This window comes from Hippocampus guttulatus, chromosome 5 (assembly GCF_054856545.1).
Source record: "Hippocampus guttulatus isolate MCC_2025c chromosome 5, RoL_Hgut_1.0, whole genome shotgun sequence".
Lineage (NCBI taxonomy): Eukaryota > Metazoa > Chordata > Actinopteri > Syngnathiformes > Syngnathidae > Hippocampus > Hippocampus guttulatus.
Window position 1 is genome coordinate 9,098,937 of NC_141265.1, and position 22,492 is coordinate 9,121,428.

Sequence of the window (22,492 nt, forward strand, 5' to 3'; positions counted from 1 at the left end):
ATTGAATCAGGTGTGTTGGAGTTGGGAGGGATCGAAAAAAGGTAGGATATGATTCTTGAAGAACCGGAGTTCCCTACCCCTGGGGTAGTGTGTACCCGTCACAGTCAGAGGTGTCTGGTTTGGATATCCGCTCATTTACCAACAGATTTCATTTCAAAATCTGAAAAGAATGTCTCCCATTCGGAATCGGAGAATTATTCAGAACGCACATTTGTTATTTTGGATGAATCAGTTGATTGAAATGAATTTAAAGGTTTTCTTTTTTTTTTTTTTAACCTTTATAAGCGGTGTATCAAAAAGTAAAAAGCTTGCATCAGAGGAGATAATGCATTGTGAGTACATTCTCGGCCTTACTGGAGCATTAGTGAACTTGAATTCATCCAAGTTTTGCTTCCACATCAAAATAAAAGTTGGATCTAGAATGTTCCCTGCATGAATAAGTTGTCTGTTATTGAATATAGACATTTTGTGGATGCTATTGACGGTTCAGTTAGACCAAACTGCTCTCCAATGTAAATGAGTTTTGAGGGGACATGATTTATGAGTAAACTTTGCAGAGAAGCATCTTAGTGACACTTTGCTGACATGACAAATGCCCTTGAAATTATTAATTCTGCTCTATTTTGTAGTCTGTGTACATTGTATAGGGTCATGATGTTGTCCTATTTTCATGCAGTGTTTCTCAATAACTGCATTTTGATATTTTCATCCTCAAATGTAAATCGACGGCGAATATACAGCATAAAAATGCATGACCAGAGTCAGTGTCTTCAAAATATAATTTGTAGTATTGATTGCGGGGTGGTGCTAAGGCAGTAGGAAGCCACTCTCTTGATCCCAGTGGCCAAGAATTGCACCGCATGCTGTGAAAATGAGCTTGTGAATAAAACATGGGTCCACTTGGGCAAGGAGTACATTGTAAGTTTATAGGACACATCCCCTGCAATTCTCCTGACTTCCATACCTGTAATACACACGGATCAAAGTGTCAGGGGGCAAGAGTGGAAGACCCTTGTGAATGTCAACAACGAGCGGGCTTATCTGAGGCGGAATCAAGGTCAGGCACCAGGGACATCAACATCTCTCGTCTCACCTCATGAGTGAGAGCGCTGCGGGGGCTCGGGGGAGGGAGCTGCCTGGAGCTTTGACTGATGTTGGCAATGGTACAGCGATGCCTCAGTGATGCTCCTACTGTTTTGCCCGTTGAGGGCCTGGGCCCAGAGGATGGAAACCAACCATTCTCACACCATTCTGCTCATTTTCAGCCCCGCAAATTTTTTTGCTTGGTCGATCGAAAATGAGTTCTTCACTAACAGTCAACAATGCTAGTGGGTTACGACCTCCTGATCTCTGGTCGGATTTTCTTCACCCGGCTCTGATCGAGATCTATAGTGCCAGCTGAGCTTGACTTATCTGCCCTCTGGACACAGACCTCTCAGAGCGGGCACAAAGGTCAGCCTCACTTTGGAGTCCATTACCACCAAGAAATTGGCACATTCTTCCCAGAGCTCGGTGGGCCAGGGTATAAGTCAGAGTGAAGAGAGGCAATTTTTTTGAACAAGAGCATTCACTTCATACTACTTGCTTTTTGTCCTACCGTCCAAACATTTCTCAAAAAGATGAAACAGAACTAAAACTCGACTAAATTGGCATACTGTATATCATAATTTGCAAAGCATTACTAAAAAGGCTTACCCAAGGGTACATATCTGAGCCTTTTTCTGTCAACTGCCGCGATGCAAACATGTAATTTTGCACCCGTCAATCGTGCAATCAAATGCCAAACAGGTTTTTGAACGAACAAAAAACAGGCTGGCGCCTGTGCACGACTGAGTGACAGTGCAAATTCACTTTTTTTTACAGTCCACTGTTTTATGTTGGGGCGGCCCGGTAGTCCTGTGGTTAGCACGTCGGCTTCACAGTGCAGAGATACCGGGTTCAATTCCAGCTCCGGCCTCCCTGTGTGGAGTTTGCATGTTCTCCCCGGGCCTGCGTGGGTTTTCTCCGGGTGCTCCGGTTTCCTCCCAGATTCCAAAAACATGCATGTCAGGCTGATTGAGCAGTCGAAATTGTCCCTAGGTGTGAGTGTGGGCGTGGATGGTTGTTCGTCTCTGTGTGCCCTGCGATTGGCTGGCAACTGATTCAGGGTGTCCCCCGCCTACTGCCCGGAGCTGGCTGGGATAGGCTCCAGCACCCTCCGCGACCCTAGTGAGGATCAAGCGGTTCGGAAAATGGATGGATGTTTTATGTTGAATAAATTGGGTGTAAACACGACAGACTTCCCTACCCTCTTTCCCAATTACTATGCTGTTCCAGTCTCAGGCAACAACGACAAATAACAAGAAGATAAAATGTGGAGGTTGAATTTAAGGCAATATGAACATGGGTCACGTGGGATCATATTCAAGTATGTGCTTTTATTACATTGCGCCTGCATATAGCCTAATACTTCATCATCACACTCTAACCTTGACTGTTTGAATGCTAATGAGTAGCAGACTTGAAGTTTATCTATCAGACTCTTATTGTTAAAAACTGTGACTCAAACAATTCTCAAAATGTTCTTTTTCATCCCTCTAAGACAGCATGCGTGTGACACTAATGGACCGTAAAGATGATAAGACTGACAGGTAAGGTGTGCAGTAGCTTATATTGCTAAAAAAAAAAAAAAAAACATCATTATTGTTTTATATGGGACACGTCTTCTGGATTACCATATAAATGCTTGTTTGTATATCTGGCTGTTTTTGACAAATAGCTTTTATGAGTTCACTCTCCTGTGTAGACAAGATGTGCAGTGCAGAGTGAGTAGAATGGAAGAATAAAATGAGACATTCATCGGCGGGTGTTGATCAATGACTTTACTGTGAGAATGCAGTAGTGGCCGCCACAGTCATGATATATTGTTCAAGGATGCATTGAAAGCCGCACGTGAACACCAACAGCATACTTTGGCTCGTCCTCATCTCCATGCATGCGCAGCATGAGCAAGAGCACAGTTTGGTGCCTGGGCTCCAAGAGGAAGACGGATGTGCCAGATATGATTTATGCCCTGTCCTCCTGCTCCCTCTCTATCATCACACTTCCACAGCATGTGTAATGATGAGGGCAGGCTGGACAAGAGTGTGTTACTTTACAATGGCAAAAGATAATGGACCAGCCTCCAACTGTGCAGAGGAATCCGCTCAGACATCCAATTACTGCCTTTAAGATTCATCTCTAGATGACCTAAAAAAAAACAGAGCTCCTTCAAGTGTAATGGAATGCAGCAACACACGGGGACAAAAGGTGACCATGGGGGGTGGGGGGGGGGGGCGTTCATTTATAAATTGAATATTTCACTGTAAGAACTATAATCTGGTAAAAACAGTAGATAATCTGAGAGAGCCGACTAAAAGAAAGCAAGACATACATGCACCATTATAGTGGACTAAATAATTTTTGGCATGTGTATACTCTGAGTTCACACCATGTTCTTGAAAATTGAGAGAGTGTTTTGGGCACACGCAGCGAAGGTGAGTTTTTGACAACACACAGGAGGCACTCTTTAAAGTTCATTTTTCAAAATAGGGCTGCTGCTCTCCCTGAGGTGTCACTTGGTGGTCGAAATGCAATAAACCATGTTGGTCAAACAATCAATTCCAGCAAGGCTGCAAAAATTTCAGACGCGCCATGAATTAAAGACAAACCGTAAAATCCATCCATCCATTATCCAAGCCGCTTATCCTCATGAGGGTCATGGGTACCCTGGAGCCTATCTCGGCCATCTTTGGCTAGTAGGTGGGGTACATCGTGAACTGGTTGCCAGCTGATCGCTGGGCACCCTCACAATCACACCTAGGGACAACTTAAGAGAGTTTCATTAACCACGCATGTTTTTGGAATGTGGGAGGAAACCAGAGTAGCCAGAGAAAACCCACAATGGCATGGGTAGAACATGCAAACTACACACTGGCAGGCCAAAGCCCAGAATCGAACACGTGACCTCTGCATCGTGAGGCGGACGTGCTAACCAGTCCTCTACAGTACCTAAACCACAACAAAATAAGCCTTCCATTAGCAATACGCATTAGTTTTATTATGTCAAGGTCTTTGGAGACATACTGTAGTCAGTCATGCATCTTCATTCATTTGACAAGATTATCCCAGGTCAAAACCCAACATTTAATTACAGCAGCTTTTCCATTATGACATGTGACTGTCTATCTTATTAGACTAATTAGTGCTAATCACGGATAAAAGGACCTTCTCGAACTAAATCACAGAAATGGCGTGTCAACACATGCCTTCAGCGAGCTCTGTGAAGTCTCAGCTTTCAACTTGATTAAAAAAAAGAGTGAAAACTATCTAGTTGCTCCATCCCCCATTTGCTCTGATAAAATCTTCCTCGGCTTTCTCCTATGAGTGCCCAAATGAGCCTTCCTTTCATCTGTAACCTTTATCAACTATCAACCATGATTGTGACATTGCTCCACTTCCCCCCCCCCCTAAAAATAAAAATGAATTAGATGAAGAGAATTTTTTATAATGACCTCAAAGAGCTGTCATGTGATGCACACTATAAAGTCAAGAATATTATTGAAGAATCAACATCTCAGACTGCATTTTTGCCCACAGTGAAAGAACGGAACTAGAAGTTAAAGCATCTGAACATCAAGCGTGATTTCTGAGTGTCGACCCTGGCAGGATGTCAATAGCACTAGCACTCTGTTTCTGGATACCGAATCAATATTAAAGCTTGCCACAATGAATCTGTAGAGTTGAAGTGATCTGGAATCTTCTGGAAATTACTAAAGGATTAAAAAGTGCAATCATTCTGTGCTTTAATCTCTGCCATTGTGAAAATTGCAAGGGCAAGAGATATTGTCTTGATTGCTGTTCAGCAGTTTGTTTGTTAGATTATGCAGCAAAAAAAAACCTCATATAAAATAGGAATAGAGTAATTACTTTTATCATTTATCTTCAGGTGACAATACAAAATGTCACTTTATGTCTTTCTTCATGAACCTGGCGACCGACTGAAAAATTGATAGACCAACAGAATTACAGAAATCAGTGAAATGTTCACTTTTGTTTGAGCAATTTATTTTCCTGGTCTTCCATTTGAGTCATGGAAGTGTTTTCCCTCCCCAAGAATTAGAAAAGATAGTCTGTAAAGCACATATAGTATTATGATCTGTGTTGCTGAGGTACAGACCCTGTGAAGTGAATTCAGAGATTTCTTCCGAAATACATTTGTAGCCCAGACTAAAATTTCTGCTATCGTCTAAGTTGATTCAAAATGTACAGTAGACGGTTATTCAAATAAATATTACTGTTAAATATGCAGTGTAATTAAAATGTTTCAAGCAGCCGTTATTGTCATTCCATAGCCAATCTTTTTTTTTCCGACTTTGGGTGATGCATCTGTAATGTCCAATTAGGTAGTGGTGGGCGGAGTCATGCATGGAACGTTCGAGAGGTCAATAGTCATTCTCTATTGTGCGCTAAGCAATGAAGGACATTAACACTAGAGAGGCCGTGTGGTTAAAAATACTCTCTGAAACATGTGAATGCAGAGTCTGCTGTAAAGTTTTGGACTAATGCTAGCCCGATGTAACTGGACCAAGGAAGCTTTCTTTGGACCCTCGTCATCATCTTCCTGCTGTCTGGATATAACGTCGTCTTATACTTCATCAGCTCTCGGGCCTGTATCTTGGGTTGAGTCGATTCCGTTTGTTCCTGAGTACGTGGACGTAGTTTCATCTCTCACCGCTCATTGAGCCCTCACTATTTAGCCGTAACCGAAGACTTGTGACTTTGCTACGCACCCGTCGAGGTTAGATGCCGAACATAAAAGAGGAGGAAGGAAGGAAATTACTCTGGGTCTCCAAAGGTGTGATTTAAAAAAAAAAAACAATAAATAAAACACGGTCCAAGATAACAAGGTAAAAAGGTTAAAAAAAATGCAATTTACTTTAGAGTGCCTCATTGTTTGCTGTGAGTTGACACAGAGAAATTCAACACAGTGAGTGTGGGCACATCACACAGTGAAAGGCAGAAGCGTGTGGTGGAGTGATTTATTTATTTTTTAATACAATGTGACAGGCAGCGTGTGGTCAAAGCTTTGTGCTGTTGTGCCCACTTCAGAGTGCTTTGTTGCCATGGCATAGAAAAACGGAATCCCTTTTTTCAGGTCGTAACACGGGTTGACTGAGATTTAAGCGGGGCACGGTTTAAGTGAATTCGGCGGACATGGGCACAGCATTCAAGAGCGGTGAGAGTAACTTGATTTTTCATGATTTATTGAAGTTTTTTGACTCATTCAAATTTGTCAGTGTTGTTAACACTGTTCTATGTTATGTGTCACATTTAGAAAACATATTTACTCTCATTTTATGGAGACTTCAAGATTTTTGTATGATGACTAAAGTTCAAATTTACATTGCGCGGTTCATTGAAAAAGGCCAATCATTTCCATGTTTTGCCTCATTTTTGTCAAAGTGCATGCTTCCGATTGCAAAGTGCTGCTCGCTACAATGTGGTCACCATGCATTTGTTCGATTTGTTAAGTGTTCACCGTTGCCAGATGTCGCCCCTCTTTAATTATTATTCTCATTCTTCCTGTATTTACACTTGTTTGTAAAAATACATTTCAGCATGAATATTTCATTATTACACACACTGGCCAATCACATTTCCTCTCTCCTGCTTTCCTTCACTCTCCTCCATTTACTTCACATGTCTGTGCAGAGATCTGTTTCCTATTCCAATTTCTGGGCTTTGTTCTCTCCTCACTGGTGATGGGGAAGGCAGACGTGTGTGTGTGTGTGTGTGTGTGTGTGTGTGTGTGTGTGTGTGTGTGTGTGTGTGTGTGTGTGTCTGCGCGTGTGCGTGTGTGTGTGTGTGTGAAGGGTTTGACGACTGCTCTTACATTAACTTCCATTCAGCCAGGAGTGGAGCAGCGGGAGGGAGTGGAAGTTATCCGTGGGCCTTTCATGCCACAGTGATCCCAAGTAATCTAATTCCGTCTTCCCTTTTCTCGCTTGTGTGCCTCTCTCATATTGCTGCATGCAGATTGCAGAAGTCTAATTCCGTGTGTGTGTGTGTGTGTGTATGTGTGCGTGCGTGCTCGCGCGCACGAGTAGAAGTAAGGGACAGAAGAGGGACAAAAGGGGACAGGGCAAGACAGAGAGAGTTAATGAGTTCTGAATGTGTCTGCATGTAGAAGTAGTTGTGTTCTGTGTTAAGTACTCTGGAGTGGATGCACAAACTGTGCACCTTGGGTAGTTCAATTGCGAAAGAAACCTTTGAAAAAGTGTGTAGCCGTACAGAGAAATAAAATTAAATGGAAATATCACGTAACAACGCACATCTTGGGGATGTAGATTGGTTCAGAATCTTAAGAGGTATCCTTGCCAATGCACTTGCATATCGATACGTGTCACAATATGTCCAGAAAATTAAATACACATCAATTAGTTCCATCTCCAAAAGTACTGCATTATTAAGACAAACAAATAAAGCCACACTTAAGGTTAATGAGAGGGACGCAGTTACCGGTATTCACATGTGAATATGAAGCTCACTATTCTCAACCAATCCACGGGCAGCGACTTGTCTCGCTCCAACTTTACACAGATACGGTATGTCTCTTCTCAATTTAACAGCTGATAGTCTTGATACAACTGTGTAAATAAATGGTCCCGGCAACGATTTGAGGATATTTGCGAATACTTTTGTCTATTCTTATATCCCGCAGAGAATCTCATTAACTATAATTCACATGAAATCAAGTGATTTTTTTTCTTCAAAATAATCACTCATAGTTTTGCAAATCAACTCCATGCCCTCCAAATTGCTTGTTTCCAAGGATGAGACAGCAGACACGAAATTTAAATTGAATTAAGAAAGTTCTGCAAAACATATATTTCTATTTATATTTATACCCGATGGCTTTCTTCAGTTTGTTCCACCAGCTCATGTGAAAAACGAGTCTTGGGTCCTTTGAATCTTAACCACTTGTGCTGAGTCTAGATGTTCCTGACTTTATAGTGACTCGGTCCCAACATAATGAGCATTTTCATATCACCAACAAGCCAGATGGATGGTTTTACAAGTTTGCTTCACAAATCCACCTGGCAAAGTGCCAAAAAAAGAGTTTGCAAAGGAGCAGGTTCAGGTGCCAGAAGTTGGTTGTCTCCACACAACACAGATGCGAAGCCAGTGATGAGGCAAAAATAAAAATATTAGCCCAGTGATTCATTGGCAAAAAAAAAAAAAAAAAAAAAGCAGGGTTATGTCGGGTTGCAAAGGAAAAATACACTACTACTGTGTTGTCTAGTATTCATGTTATGGCACTTAGTTAAAAAGAATTAACAAATTTAAATAGATTTCTTCATGCTTTGATTTGGAGTAATATCTGCTCTGTTCCAAATGTATGTGGACATATAAGGATGCTGAACTGTCCTCACTTTTTTCAACACACTGCAATTATTCTCAGCTACATCTACAAAGTATATACTGTGGCCCGCCTTGGGATTTTCTCCTCCGATTTCAACCCTTTTCAAAATAATCGGAATCAGATGGAGGTAAGTTTCAGTGTTTGCATTTGGACACACATTTCTTGAGACAATTCTGCTTTTCAAACAAATATGAAAAAGATCACCTTTGGTTATCAGTTTAACTCTCTCGCTCGGTATCATGTACAGTATTTCAAATGTATCTCTGTCAAAGATTATGTCGAAGATGTTTAGGCATCTGTCTAATGCATCTGTTTTTTTCTTTTAAATTTGCTTGATAAAATAAATTAGATTTAACATTAAAGGACTTCATGCATAAATGATGGTTTGACTATTTTCCCTCATTGTTTTGCTGACAGTATGTACTTCATCCCTCTATGGCCTGAATCAATAAATGCATATTCATCAATTAATGCTTTTTTTTTTGTGCATGTTTTGTACTTGAAAATTCAAAGGACATGCCAACAATTTACATCACTGTTGTTCTGAACATGAAGGGACCAAGAAAGAAGTTATTTCATTCATTTTACATATTTTTAAATGAATCATCCAATTATCCGTTATTGGAATTTGTTTCTGTCAACCACTGGAATCAGCAACGGCCTAAATGAAGAATCCTTATAAGTCGAGCACTTGTATAAACAGATTTAGTTTCGTTTTTACATAAATCGTATTTTTTTCCACATCCTGAAAAGATGCTTGTATATTACTTTTTAAATTTTTTTTTTAAAATAAGCTGTAATCAAGTCAAAGTCAACGGTGTATACTGTATATGCAGTGTTTACGATGGCAAATAATGGAACTGGGCTACCTTGGTGAGTGTTTGTGAGCTCTCCTGCTGTTATTGTTATTCACAGAGGTGGTGGCATTTTGTGTCAGGTTACATGTCGAGCGTCAACACAGAGCCCTGATGAGACTTGAGTGTCTCTCTCATCACATTATTAGGGGAGCATGTTCCTTTCAGGAGAAGAAGTGGAGAGAGGGCTCGGCTTTAAAGAATTCAGAGTACAGTCCATGACCGATTTAGTCCGAAGTTCAATGGACTTTTCTACTACTGTTAGAAATAGTAAAATAAAAAGATATTACGACTGTTTTTCAATCAACATGACAAAAGCTGGGATTACCTGCACCACATTTTATTGGAAATGTTATAGAAACCAGCCAGCGATATGGATTGCAAAGAAAGGCAGCGGTACCAATATTAGAGGAGATAACAAGCACCTGCATCCAAATCAAAGTAGGCAACGGGAATATCAAACCACATTCACCGTGCATCATCTGTTATAATACGCACGATGCACTATTCATCTTCTTGGAGATCTGCTCCCAGATTATCCTGCCTCTAATTGATTTAGCCAGGTTTAGCAAATTGTTTGTAATCTCAGACAACTAAAATGGATTCTGCCACAATGATAAGAACCTGCATGATTTATAGTAAGCCATCAAATCCCTCCTCAATGTAGAAGGGGCAGAATAATAAGAGTGAAGAGGCAGACACTGCTGGAACTGATTGATGATGATATATTTGAGACGTTGCAGGAGTACGCTATCATTCAAGGAATTCATTTTACAGATACGATAGTGGAATTATGTCCATGTTCTTGCACAATGTTCCTCTAGAGCACGTTAAATACCATATGTATCGGTATATGATAAAAGGTGTAGCATTTTCTCCTTGAGCAGGAAGTCTTGTTTAATTCCATTGCCAACCTCAAATGGAGCCTTTGCTGAAAAATGTATTCAAATAATTGTGGCTGTTTCATTTTATTATTTTATTTTTTTGTAGCGGCAAGTGCCGGTGCAGAGACTACATAGTCTTCGAGCGAGGCAAGCAGGCAGTTGATACATCAGTGACATGAAAGGATGCGAGAGAAGCAAGTCGAACAATCCAGCATTAAAAGCATAGTTTCAATTATCCTGAGAATGCATCGGCGGTGGATGCGTCGCATTCTTCTGCATCCAGGAACAGCCACCCACAGACATCTATTATCTTTTACCGCTATAGGCACTACTTAGAGAATCACATAGCGCTGCAGTCAGGTTTGTAGTATGCGGCTCCGAAATAGAAATGGAAGCTATGGAAGCTTTGTTTCAGTAATCAGTGCTGATGTCTTTGTCTTCATGTGGTCGATGCTGCTCATTTTTCATCTGAATGTTCCGCGTCGAAATTCTCAAGCTACACTTCCCTTGATGGTTCAGCAAAGCTCCAGTGAAGTACCAAAGACCTGCCATGTGAGCTTCAAATTGTTAATGTATGCAACAGACCCTTCTTTACCCTGCTGAGGGAGACGGAGCTACAGGCTTTTACCCTCTGGCCAGAGCAATCCCCAGAACCCATCTGAGGCCTGCTGGGACCCAAAGCAGAGATCTCTTCCTGTCTCTCTCCTAAGTACACTCTCAAAGCACAGAACTATTGTTTCATCCTCACGTTGCATTTGTCACGGGTGAAAAAAACCCAAGAAAGTCTGAATGGTGCTCCTCAGATATGAGTGCAGTGTATCCCCTTTAAGTCAGAATAGTGATGATTAGATGGTTCTAATCTAAGGTGTAGTGGTTTGCACCATTGTCACAGAATTAATTTGCTGAATATTTCATCATACAACTAGAATTTTGAATAATTTCCCAAAGTGTATTGTGACCTGTTGTAACTGTCATATGCTTGTGCAGGAGTTTTTTGCCTAACTCAAATTATCCTCAAAATGAGGATAGTTCGAGCATGTTTTTTTTTCTCCCCCTCTCCCTCACTTGTGGTTTCTTTCTGACTTCCTCCGGGTTGAGTGAACGCTGGCGCGTTTGGCTGCCGCTGCTCAACCCGTATTGTTTTGTGTTTTTTTGTTGTTGTTAAGTGTACTTGGCTGTCTTGAAAGGCGCTTATAAATAAAATGTATTATTATTATTATTATTATTATCAGAGTATCTTCTAGTGTAGTATGCCACAGAAAATTTTGACTTGCTGTCGACTGAAAATGACATCGCAGATGCTCAGGGCTCAGGTAACAGAAGTGTAGCTGTGATTGGGGACAGTCTAGCTCTCTCTCACGGCCAGTACAAGAACCACCCTGTTCCTGCTGGATCCGAGATTCGACTTCCCGACTGAACCTCCTCTCCAGCACCTCTCAACAGACCTTACCAGGGAGGCTGAGAAGTGTGATCCTCCTATCGTTGGAACACTACTTCTAATCACTTTTCTGAAACAGGGGACAACCACCCTAGTCTGCCAATCTGAAGGCACTGGCCCACCATCTCCACGTGATGTAGCAGAGATGTGCCGACCAGTACAGCCCAACAACATACAATAAGCGCCTTTATTTTGTTTTATTTACCTCTGCTTCCTTATTCATCAGTCAGGGTGCTTCATGGCAAGAGGAGAGGGAGGATTACAGATGCTGTTTGGAATTTGATCGACTTTGTGTAAGGAATTTAGTAAACTCACTATCCAGTGTACAACGCCTGCTTCTCTGTGTCACATTAGCCAAATATTTTGGGAAGGCAGTGCAAAGATGTGTAATTTGATTTTACTATGTCATAATACATTTTATTTCTGGTTCTGTGGATGCTTAACTCATTCACTCCCAAAGACGTTTTTAAACGTCTTTTCAGACTTGGTCCAGAATTGGCTGGTACTGAATGAGTTAATCTCATGCCTCCAATGGTCCCCATCTGTGGTGTCAAGACACACTTTGGAATGACTCATTTAGATGCCCACTGAGCTGAGGTTAAATGTCACATGTAATGGTGTGCACATTATTCTCAACAGTTTTTTGTAAAACTCAAAAATTGTTCAACAACTATAAACTTTGGAGGTTCCACTGTATTTGTCCATGTCTCTGGCGTCACCTCACCATGGCCAAGGGCACGATGCCTGCCACATCCTCTTGTGCCAGTCGGATCTCAGTGTCAGCGTCTTGCGTGGCAGAGCGACTGGCCGGGTATTCCACCTGCCACGCCATCCAGCGGCTACCCGGCAGCTCTGGGAAACTCTCAATTTTCAGATCCACTTGCAACACCCTCTGGACTCCCATGTCCTCCCTAGTAGAGTGCAGAAAAGAAATGGTGCCAATTAATGATTCAGCAGATTTCTGTGATGTAAATGATGAGCCAAAATGTGAGACTTTGTGTGAGCGTGTGTGCGTACAAATATATGCTTGTTCAACAGTTGCTGAACTTGTCGGCCCTAATGTAACTAACGGTCGATACCAGCTGCAATCTGTGACATTTAAGAGAGATTCTTCCAAACGTCATGTTCCTTTGTGTTGAACTATTTGGATACTGTTCTATTTTGTGGAATTATATCAACCTTTCTATTCCAGTTCTCTCATGCTTTACCAATGCTGACGTCCACTGCAAACATCTTAAACGTTGCGGCTCTTCAAGGCTGTACTTTTTCTCTTGTTGTCACCCCTAGCACAAAACTGATGCCGGACTTTGTCACAAGTGCCTGTTTTCCGTAACAGAATGTAAATCACACAGCATGCCTCAGTTCAATCTACACCTGCCCCGAATTAAGTCAGACAAATGATGAGCACTGATCGTAAAAATCCTCATAATGCTTTCAGTCTTGGGTGTTAAATAGCCCAGAGAGAAAAAAAGGTCATCTTTCAACAGAGAGTTGGGGGTGGCGGGGGATGGTACTAGAAATCTTGCTATTCAAATAAATGGCAATTGTTACAAGAAATTGAATGCGGATGCTGAGAACTGCAGCTGCGGATTTGAAATGTCAAAGGAACTGATAATCGTGACACCGATTAATACATCACATCACTTATCATGTAATCCCCAGACCTCAGACACTGAATAAGTTCTTTGAGATGATGGATGTCAAGTCATCAGTATCATATCATCGCTGATCGGTACACGATTGTCTCTTTGATTTGCCTTCCAGATGATGTTTCTTTATTTAGACTTATTACCAGGAATAATCCATGTGTTGTTTGTGAAGATGTGTACCTTGACAAGATCCTCAGCAGTCCCCATTTTGACTCAGGGATTTTCCTCCTACCACTGTATTAAAACCGATTCAAATAACATTGTGATTATTTCTCACAAAATTATGACTTCATTCTTGTACTGCTAAATCGGTTTTCTCGAAACCATTTTGAAGTTATTACTGTACAGGAGTACTATTTGTGTATTTTTAATCCTCCTTCATAACGTAAATCACACAAGTACTAACATAGGTATAACTTAAGTAAGAGTCAAAAAGAGTAACTTCAATAATTCCATGTGATAAGTGGGATAGGGGAATGTATGTCAAACAATACAATAAAACCCACAACTCAAAAAAGTATAGTACTTTTGGGGTCTACCACAATTTCTGGCAAACGAAATGTAATGTCACGAAGTGAGGAAATTCATATCAACATCTTGGAAAGACAACAGTGCACATGTACTTTGTAATATATTCAATTATAGATACAGACATAAAACAAGAAAATGATAAATAATAAAAATTGCAAGTCTTACACTAATTTCACATACTGTTCAGGATTACTCTGAACGAGTGAAAGATCAGTTCGGCAACAAAGCAGGGAAAAACAATATTTCGCATACAACGGCAAGTGTATAAATAATACAGATGACACGCAAATAACTTGTCACATTTCATAACAGCGTAGCGATTAGAGAATAGTGGGCCGTTGTGCGACCTCACGGGGTTATATAACTGCTCCACAATGGTGCAAAGTGACAGATGATGCCCTCTTGCTTAGAGACCAGCTAAAGCCAGAATGTTCGTCTATATATATAAAAATAAACAGGTCTAGAAATAAACCTATGAGCACCACACAGTTGCTAAAACCTGTTTTAACTATCAGCTCGGATGCCCTACTTTCTCTCCAATGTGTACACACAGGCTGCTTTGCTAAAAAGGTGAGACAAGAAAAGCCGACTGGGATGCGCATAGATGTTTTACTGTACTGTACTCGCTTTGATTTTGGGTAGAAAGTTTGTTGAGTTGACACAACAATGAAATACAATTGAGTATTGACTCACTAAATTGTTCAGAGTCCATCTTTCTGTGGGTATGCAGAATGCTGCAAACCAATAACATTGCAAAATTATGCTACGGTTCAACACAAAGGTCAGTGGAGTGAGAGACCATTGCTTATGATTCTGTTAGGGAACCCATGTATATCACACTTACACACACACACACACACAAAAGAAAAATCACTTTCTTTGTTACTGGGAGGCATTAAAATACGAACTATGGACAACATCAGTGGTGATTCTGCATCGGGGCAAGGGGCATAGCAGCAGTCACATCTTTCTTTCCTTAAATTATGTATGTTATGTAACGCAGTAGTGATTCACTTGGTAAATGTATACATTCCAACATGTAAAGACACTTTTCTCACAACCCCCTACAGTGTTATTTTTTGACCAATGACCTTAATGTATGAACAGTATGTATGATTTCCTGTTCATGCTGTCTCTCGCTACAGGGCATGAGATCACTCATTGTAATGCAATATACAGTGCCATACATAAACCCATGCCCATATAGCTCTGCTTTTTTTGATTGTTTTTGTCTTTTATTTTGTCATATGGTGTTGTTGTTCGTGTGGACCTGTTGTGGAGTTTTAACGTTTTGGCCACGACATTTGTCGAAGGAGAAAGAATATGTGCTTGATGGTTGCACCCTCTTGATAGGCACGCGTGTACTAGCACAGATCTTTGATGGGGGGGGGGGGGGTGTCGGGACTATTTGATTGTCGTTGTTCGACAGCCCCGGGACGCTTGTGTTTTTTGCGCCTGTAATGGGCAGCATTTTTCACAGCCCCATATTGTTCAGCGGTGATGTTGGCACTGTTGGACAGTCTGTGTTGGTGTGGCTGGATGGAGGGCTGCCGGAGCCAAGGATGAAGATAGAGGAGCGTCGGCGTGGTGCACGGATGTATATTTGGAACTTAAAGTCAGCGCTTGGACTTGAAGCGGATTTACAGGGGACAGGAGGAGTGTACAAATCTAGCAATGAACATTTCTTGTTTACTTTCAAACTTGTAGCAGATGGCGCTTTGCACGCTTTGAGCATGACACCTTTGCTTCACTGGTGAAAGGACACTTTGATTTTCTCCTCTTTCATCTATGACTGTTTCAAACAACAACGCGTATGCAGGAATAGTGGTTACGATTGCATGACTGTCCATGTCTTATGTGTTGTATTACCATATTTTGTTATTTTATCTAAACTGTTCTATAAAGCTCTTTGTTATAGCTGCAGCTGTTGTGAAAGCGCTATATAAATAAACATGTATGGAATTGTGTTTAAAAAAATATATATATATATATATATACATATACTGTATATACATACATGCATGCGTGTGTGTGTGCCCATATTTCTGTACTAGACACAACTGCAATCAATATGAAAATCTACATTATGAGAATGGGCTTTATTTTATCTTGAAATGTACTGTCATTATGTTCAATCCTCCACACAGGATTTAGGACATATGGATGCATAGGTATGCACACATGCATATTGTGGCAGATCAATTAGCATATTTTTTGAACGGTGACACATCAAAAATCTGTTTCCTGCACCTTCTTTAAGGTGATCCACATTCATATTAACCTTGACAAAAAAAACCCTCAACAGCCCCCCCTCTTAAATCCGAGCTAAAGAAAACTAGATTTAAATGCCCAAAAGAATAAACAGTCACAGAAAAGAGTTATTGGAAAGGTTCCCATTGCAACGGTTCCTCCAGAGGAAGCGATAATTGAAAGGCCTTCTATTGTCTCAACGATCAAACTCATTGTGCCACTGTGCCACTCCTTGTTTCATCCCTACCAAACAGGCCAGAACCATCTGTCCTACGCGTTCAATTGGGTTAAGAGAATACAACAGGGTGACACAAATTCTCTAGCTTTTGTCTCAACAACAAAGTGGCACTCCAAAATTATATTTCCCTTGACTGGTGGTGGGATTATTGCATCAATAAGAACTTTGGTGAAACATTTGAAGGTCAATGAAGGTCCTATTTGGTATGGATCCATTATGTATAAGACCCTTTGTATAAATACCGCGGGGTGCCTGGGACAAATCTCAGCAGGCAGCACGCAACTGCGTGGATTCACAAAACAAAAAAACAGAAATGGCAGATGAAGATGACAATGTAGGCGGGCGGAACCAAAGGAAGACCATGCATAAGTGTGTTCACAAGAAAAACCCAAATGACTTGTAGATGGAAAACGTCAAATTTATGGGTTCAGTGGTGCTTGAAACTCGACTGTTGCCATGCGCTGTCAACTGGAACTAGCAAAAAAACAGCCAGTACAATCAGGCCAGAACACATACATACACATACACTGACACAAACAAAGCAATGCATGGGTTTACATTAGTAAGCACACGCAACTGTTAGCTGGTTTCATGCATGACTGGCCATCTTAAATTTAAATAACCGGTTAAAATAATCAGTCCAGTGAGACAGAACACAGCACATTGGGGCAGGCTTCCGCTTGTGCAAAACTTGGCTTATCAAATACGCAAACATTCAAAAAGAATCTCAGCATACTTTACATTTCTCTCCACCACATACCACTATGTGAAGAAATGTTACAGTGCGGGCATCTATGACTACTCATGACATTTTTCCCCAAAGTCGATGAGATCGGATTCAGCTCCCTGCAACCCTGAACACGATAAGATAAGGTTTGCCTGAATGATTGAATTTTTTGTTGGAGGGTGGCGGGAGCTAGAGGATGTTGTGGTCGGATCCGGATCCGTTCGCCATCCTCTGAGTCCTCCGCGTGTTCGTTTGAATTCAGGCTGGGTTGAAGTGTGAAATCAGAGGCTGGAAATGGAGACGTTGCTTCAAGATTTTATCAGAACGTTCAGGGCACAAGTGTGATATAGACAATGGCTGTGGTCAAGGCACAAATGTGCAGGGGCAATGTCCCAAGGCAAATCTTTTATACTCCAAACAGGGCGTAGCTTTCAATGGATACGTCACTTTCGGTTTCCCGAATTGCTGTCGCGGCATATTCGTTTTCCCTAAAAGCTGTCCCAGCACGTTTGTTTACGAGTAGCTGTTGCAGTACTTTCATTTACCTAGAAATTAGAAACTGTTCCGGTGCTTGTTCGAACAGGATTTAGATGTGAAACCACAAGTCAGCGAAGGGGATGCATGCACAGCGTTATCCGATTAGGTTCAACGCGAGGTCACGTCCTAAGTCAAAATGTGTCTGTTTAAAATTATACTGTCAAACTGATAATTGCGGGACAAATAAAGGATATCTTATCTTATCTTATAATGCACATAGCTAAATAATGGCTTCAGTTTGATCGCCTAATTACAACTGATTCACCTGTTAGAAGCTGGTGCCTCGTGCCTTGAGCGCATGCAAATGAATACAAATTGGACTTGAGTCTTACTGCTGTCCATTACGACAACTACAGTCATTGTAATGGCGCAAAGTTGAGTTTGCTATGAATCAGTTGTTTTTATTTGCTTCAATGTCGGTCATTAAACATTAACCTAACCCACTTAACCCTCTTCCCTGCGGTCTGCGACACAAGGAATGTCGCATGGCACTGCTGATCTACTGCATGGCAAGCACAGCTCCTTTTTTTAATTGATGGAAATCTAAACGTACAATCAGTATTCTGATGACATTCCTTTTATTGGATTTATTTTATGCACAAGAAAAAAAATGAACATGCCCTCCTTCAAAGTGGCGCACGTTACACCGATGTGACCACTGCTCTTCTCACAGCCTGACACATTTGTTACGGAAAGTACTTTCATATTTAAGGTGTGCTACATTTTCCATGCTCCATGATTTACAGCCATCCTCAGACTCTAGTCAGTCGCGCCTCTTTTGGTGGTTGTGCACAAACTGCCAGGTTACGCTTGGTAGATGTGTCAGAAGTCTGGATGGAAGAATGCACGTCAGTAACGGAAGCACAAGCCAGGTTTATGCACGAATGGGAGAATATGGCCCTGAGTCATCTTGTTTGTACAAGGCTTCTATGCAGTTGCTGCTGCCTCCACTTAAATAATCCATCCGTTTTTTAATCCGCTCATCCTCACGAGGGTCGTGGGCATGCTGAAGCTTATCCCAGCTGACTTTGGGCATTAGGCGGAGTAGACTCTGAACTGGTTGCCAGCCAATCGCATCACCTTAATAATAAGATACACAATGACAAATTCCCAAAGGATAAACCTAAGGTATAAAAATCAACTATTTTCTTTTAAACGTAATACTGTTTCAACAATTTCTTACACCTCTGAATAACTCGATGGTGTGTATATTGTATGTTCTTAAATTCTTTATACTATAGTGTCGAGGAGTGTAATGGTAAAGACGTGGCTAGATTCCAAGAGAAATGTAGTGAATATAGTTGCAAAACTTTCAAATCTGTGATCATTTCTGTTTTCTGTTATCATTCAAAGAACATCCTCTGTCCCAAGGAACCTTTTCGAATGCTGCGGTCCTCCCAAAGTACAAATTGGAAAAAAAAAAATCCGATATTTATGTCATGCACGGATGTGGCACTATTGTATATATTTTTTTAATATTCTAAAGAGGTTTCATTCAAACAAAGTGTGTCTGTGAAATGTGAAAGGGGAGGTGGGCAAAAAAGCCAGAGTGTCGAAAATTGTGGGTTGCACAGTTGAAGAATGAAGGTGGATCAGCACATGTCGACACATACCCACAGAGGACCTTTTCAATTCAACCTTTCCAGAATAAAAAGAAAGATAATGAAAGCGGGAGACGGATACGTAAACGCCCCCCGACACATTGTGAAATAAAGGCAAGGTGGGAATGAGAATGCTTGTGTGATGAATGTGGGTGCACCGACATTTGTGGCTTTGGAGGTCCTTGCTCAGCCAGACACGTACCGGTCTATACCGTTGGAGTTTTGTAAGAAGACCAGCCTTGATAAACGTGACCTTTTTAAACTCATATGTGGAAAGCAAAGCTGAAGTTAATCTTGCGGTTTTATCAGATGAGACAGAATGTGGAGACATGGCCTTTGTCCCAGGATGGCATTACAGGCAGGTTATCCGCTTCTTACACCGTGTTGTCTTCATTTAAAAATGCCACCTCAAAGAAAGACATCTATTTCTGCAGACGTTTTCCGGTACAGTGGGCCATCTCTACCCCGATCTCTTTGCATACAAAGAACCTTCAGAAAACGCTCACTGACAGATGTCAGCGGCAACTTTCAACATTATCTTGTTGATGCGTTTCAAGCAGGTTTACATTTGATGGCATCATGTAATAGTGCTGCTTCTGAATGTGTTGGTGTCCTGCATGGGGCAGGAAAATGCATACGCATGCCTGCCTCGATGATTGAACCACATCGACAATTGCTATATTTAAACACGAAGGCTGCGCTGAATGGCTGAAGATCAAATCGAGCAAGATGACGCATCCCTCATATTGAGACCGTTTCCTCCAACATACTAAACCAATAACATTGATTCATGGCATGTCAACTGACATTCATTTACAGCACTCGAAACTGGCTCAACCAAAGCGGAGATAGTAAAGCAGGCTGTTACAAGAAAACCCTCTGCTTTAAAGGGATACAGGCTTATGGTCTTTACCCCTCATAAATTTACCACAGGCAGCATACATAAAATACATTAGATACTGTGTATATATATTGAAATGCATTGCTGGAACGATTGTCATGGGATAGCGTCACAAATACGCCAAAGAAAAACGAGCAGAAGGTTTTACGTTGAGTGATTTGTACCACGCTTTTCATTAGGATGGATGGCCTTTGTTTAAGAAAAGAAGAGAAATGTCAAATAAAAGGAAATTGGAAAAATCCATCCATTTTCTACCTCTTGTCCTCGAGTTCAGAGACTAAAAAGTACTCTTTTTTTTGGTCACAAAACAATTTTTAATCTTGGAGTGAAACCAAAACTGACTGTGCGGCTCCGTTGTCGCACTGTCACATCAGTGAAATCCTATGTGCAAAAGTGCAAAGACTGAAAAACATAAAATTGGTGTGTTGAATTTACTTGATTTTATTTTGTGACACACAATACGAAATAAAATCATCTGGATTGCGATACACTTTTGAAGTCAATGTATAGTCGACTTCAAAAATACATCTGAATGCATGAAAAAAATGCATGATTTTATTTCATGCACACCATTGTTTTTGTCAGTCTATGTATGCTGATACTGCAGATTTTAAAAGCAGGCTTGACCTGTCACACATAAGATTGCAATGTAAAGGAGAAGAATGCCACAAAAGAACTCAAACAAATCAAAGTAATGTTTCCTCAACTTGCCTCATGGGAAACATAGTCAATGTCTTAGCCCATCTTCAACAGTATAACATTCAAATTCCCTGAAATGCACCATGCCAACAACTGCCTAATCAAAACGAAATGTTTTCCCACAGTACAGCATTAGGGTCCATCAGTGGAGGATGTAAAGGCTCCAACGGTGTAATGGATCCCTAATGAGTGTAGTTATGATTACTGGTGACCTCAGACCTGTGATTTCCCAGTCAGCTGCACTCAATATTTGTCTCATTTTGAGGAAAACTATCTAAATTGCACATGGCAATGAAATAAATTGTGAGTTGTTCCCACAGTTACACCCAATTTTTGTGCCCTAAGCTGACCAATAAACTCTGACCACTTCAGGAGCAACATGCAGAGAGGCTCATCTCATACACAAACACACACACACACACACTAGGGGGCAGCAGACAGTGAGATGTGTGTGTGTTAGCGCGCGTGCACGTGTCCACGTTAAAAGAAAACCATTCTTCTGCGCTCACCCTAGTTGGGTTGAAGATGACATTATTGCATGCCGGTGGAGGGTGTTGCCCTTGCAATCGAAAGAGCTGTGACTCTTTCCATGCCTCCATGGTGTTGTTCAATGTCATTTAGGATTTCCAAATCCTTGGTGCCTTTATCCTTACCACTGTGGATATGGCAAAAGACTTCAAGGTCCGAGATGACCAGATGATTGGGACCGTTTTGTACAGTAGGCTTCACCACCCAGTGGAAGTGTCAGCACTGGCAGTGTGTGTGTGTGTGTGTGTGTGTGTGTGTGTGTGTGTGTGTGTGTGTGTGTGTGTGTGTGTGTAACACATTGGGTGAAGAATTCCTCGAGAAGATCAATTTGACATGACAACGTGAGCTAAGCAAAGAGGTCAGTGGTACAGTTGTCCAAATTTACTGGACCAGCAGCATCTGGCTCACCTTTGTATGACAAAGTCACGTGGAAATTCAAATAAAGGGTATTTAATCACACCAAACTTGCAGAGACCATTTTGATATCATTTTCTTTGCATCATCTTGCCGTGTTTTTGAGACAAATGAATATTTAAAGACAAGGGCAGCAGTCCACTTAAAACTGACCTGGGTTGGATTTACCATATGGGGTTCAAGTAACACAATCCAGCTTTATTTTGCACATTTAAGATCTGCGTCATAGCAGAAAAAAAAACCTCCCAAAAACCCATGGATGTTGTTGTATTGCATTCATAAATATGAAAACAGCATAAATCAAACCCTTTGAATCATTGTAAAAATTGATTACTTGAATGCATTATTATTATTAAAACCATTCAGGAAGTTTGCCAGCAAGGCCATATGATGCGAGTGAGTCCTTGGTTCTGATACTACGAGCATTGAAAAGAAACAATGAAATAGTTTTTCATTTTGCCTGGCTGAGGTCCGTTTCTCATGTCAGGGGCCGATGCGCAGCGAGATACTATATCCCCCTTACGAAAAACCAAATAGGTATCAATTCGGTCACGTCACTTTCTCAGCTCCTGATGTCAAGCTCTGTCCCCCTCGTGTTCCTTATCTGGAAGGTTCGGTCGAATGAACGGCTTGCTTGAATGGTAAATTTGAGCCACCAGGAAAAGACGCCATTCTGTGAGAAACTTTGCTTGAAGCAGGACAGATTTACTTCTTCGGCCATCACAAAATGGATTGGATTGTCTGTCTAACTTCTAACTTCCGTCTGTCTTAATGTCCAAGTTCCAACTTCAACTTTTT

At 41.2% G+C, this 22,492-nt stretch overlaps 1 protein-coding gene across 1 annotated transcript in view; it reads right to left on the reverse strand.

The window, feature by feature from the left end:
* The window catches only part of LOC147204949 (transmembrane protein 132C), a 115,607-nt gene that overhangs the window by 31,260 nt on the left and 61,855 nt on the right, over positions 1-22,492 (reverse strand). The window contains exon 4 of the mRNA XM_086112314.1: positions 12,344-12,530. Within this exon, the coding sequence (XP_085968440.1) occupies positions 12,344-12,530 (187 nt within the window). The remainder of the gene's footprint in view (positions 1-12,343; positions 12,531-22,492) is intronic.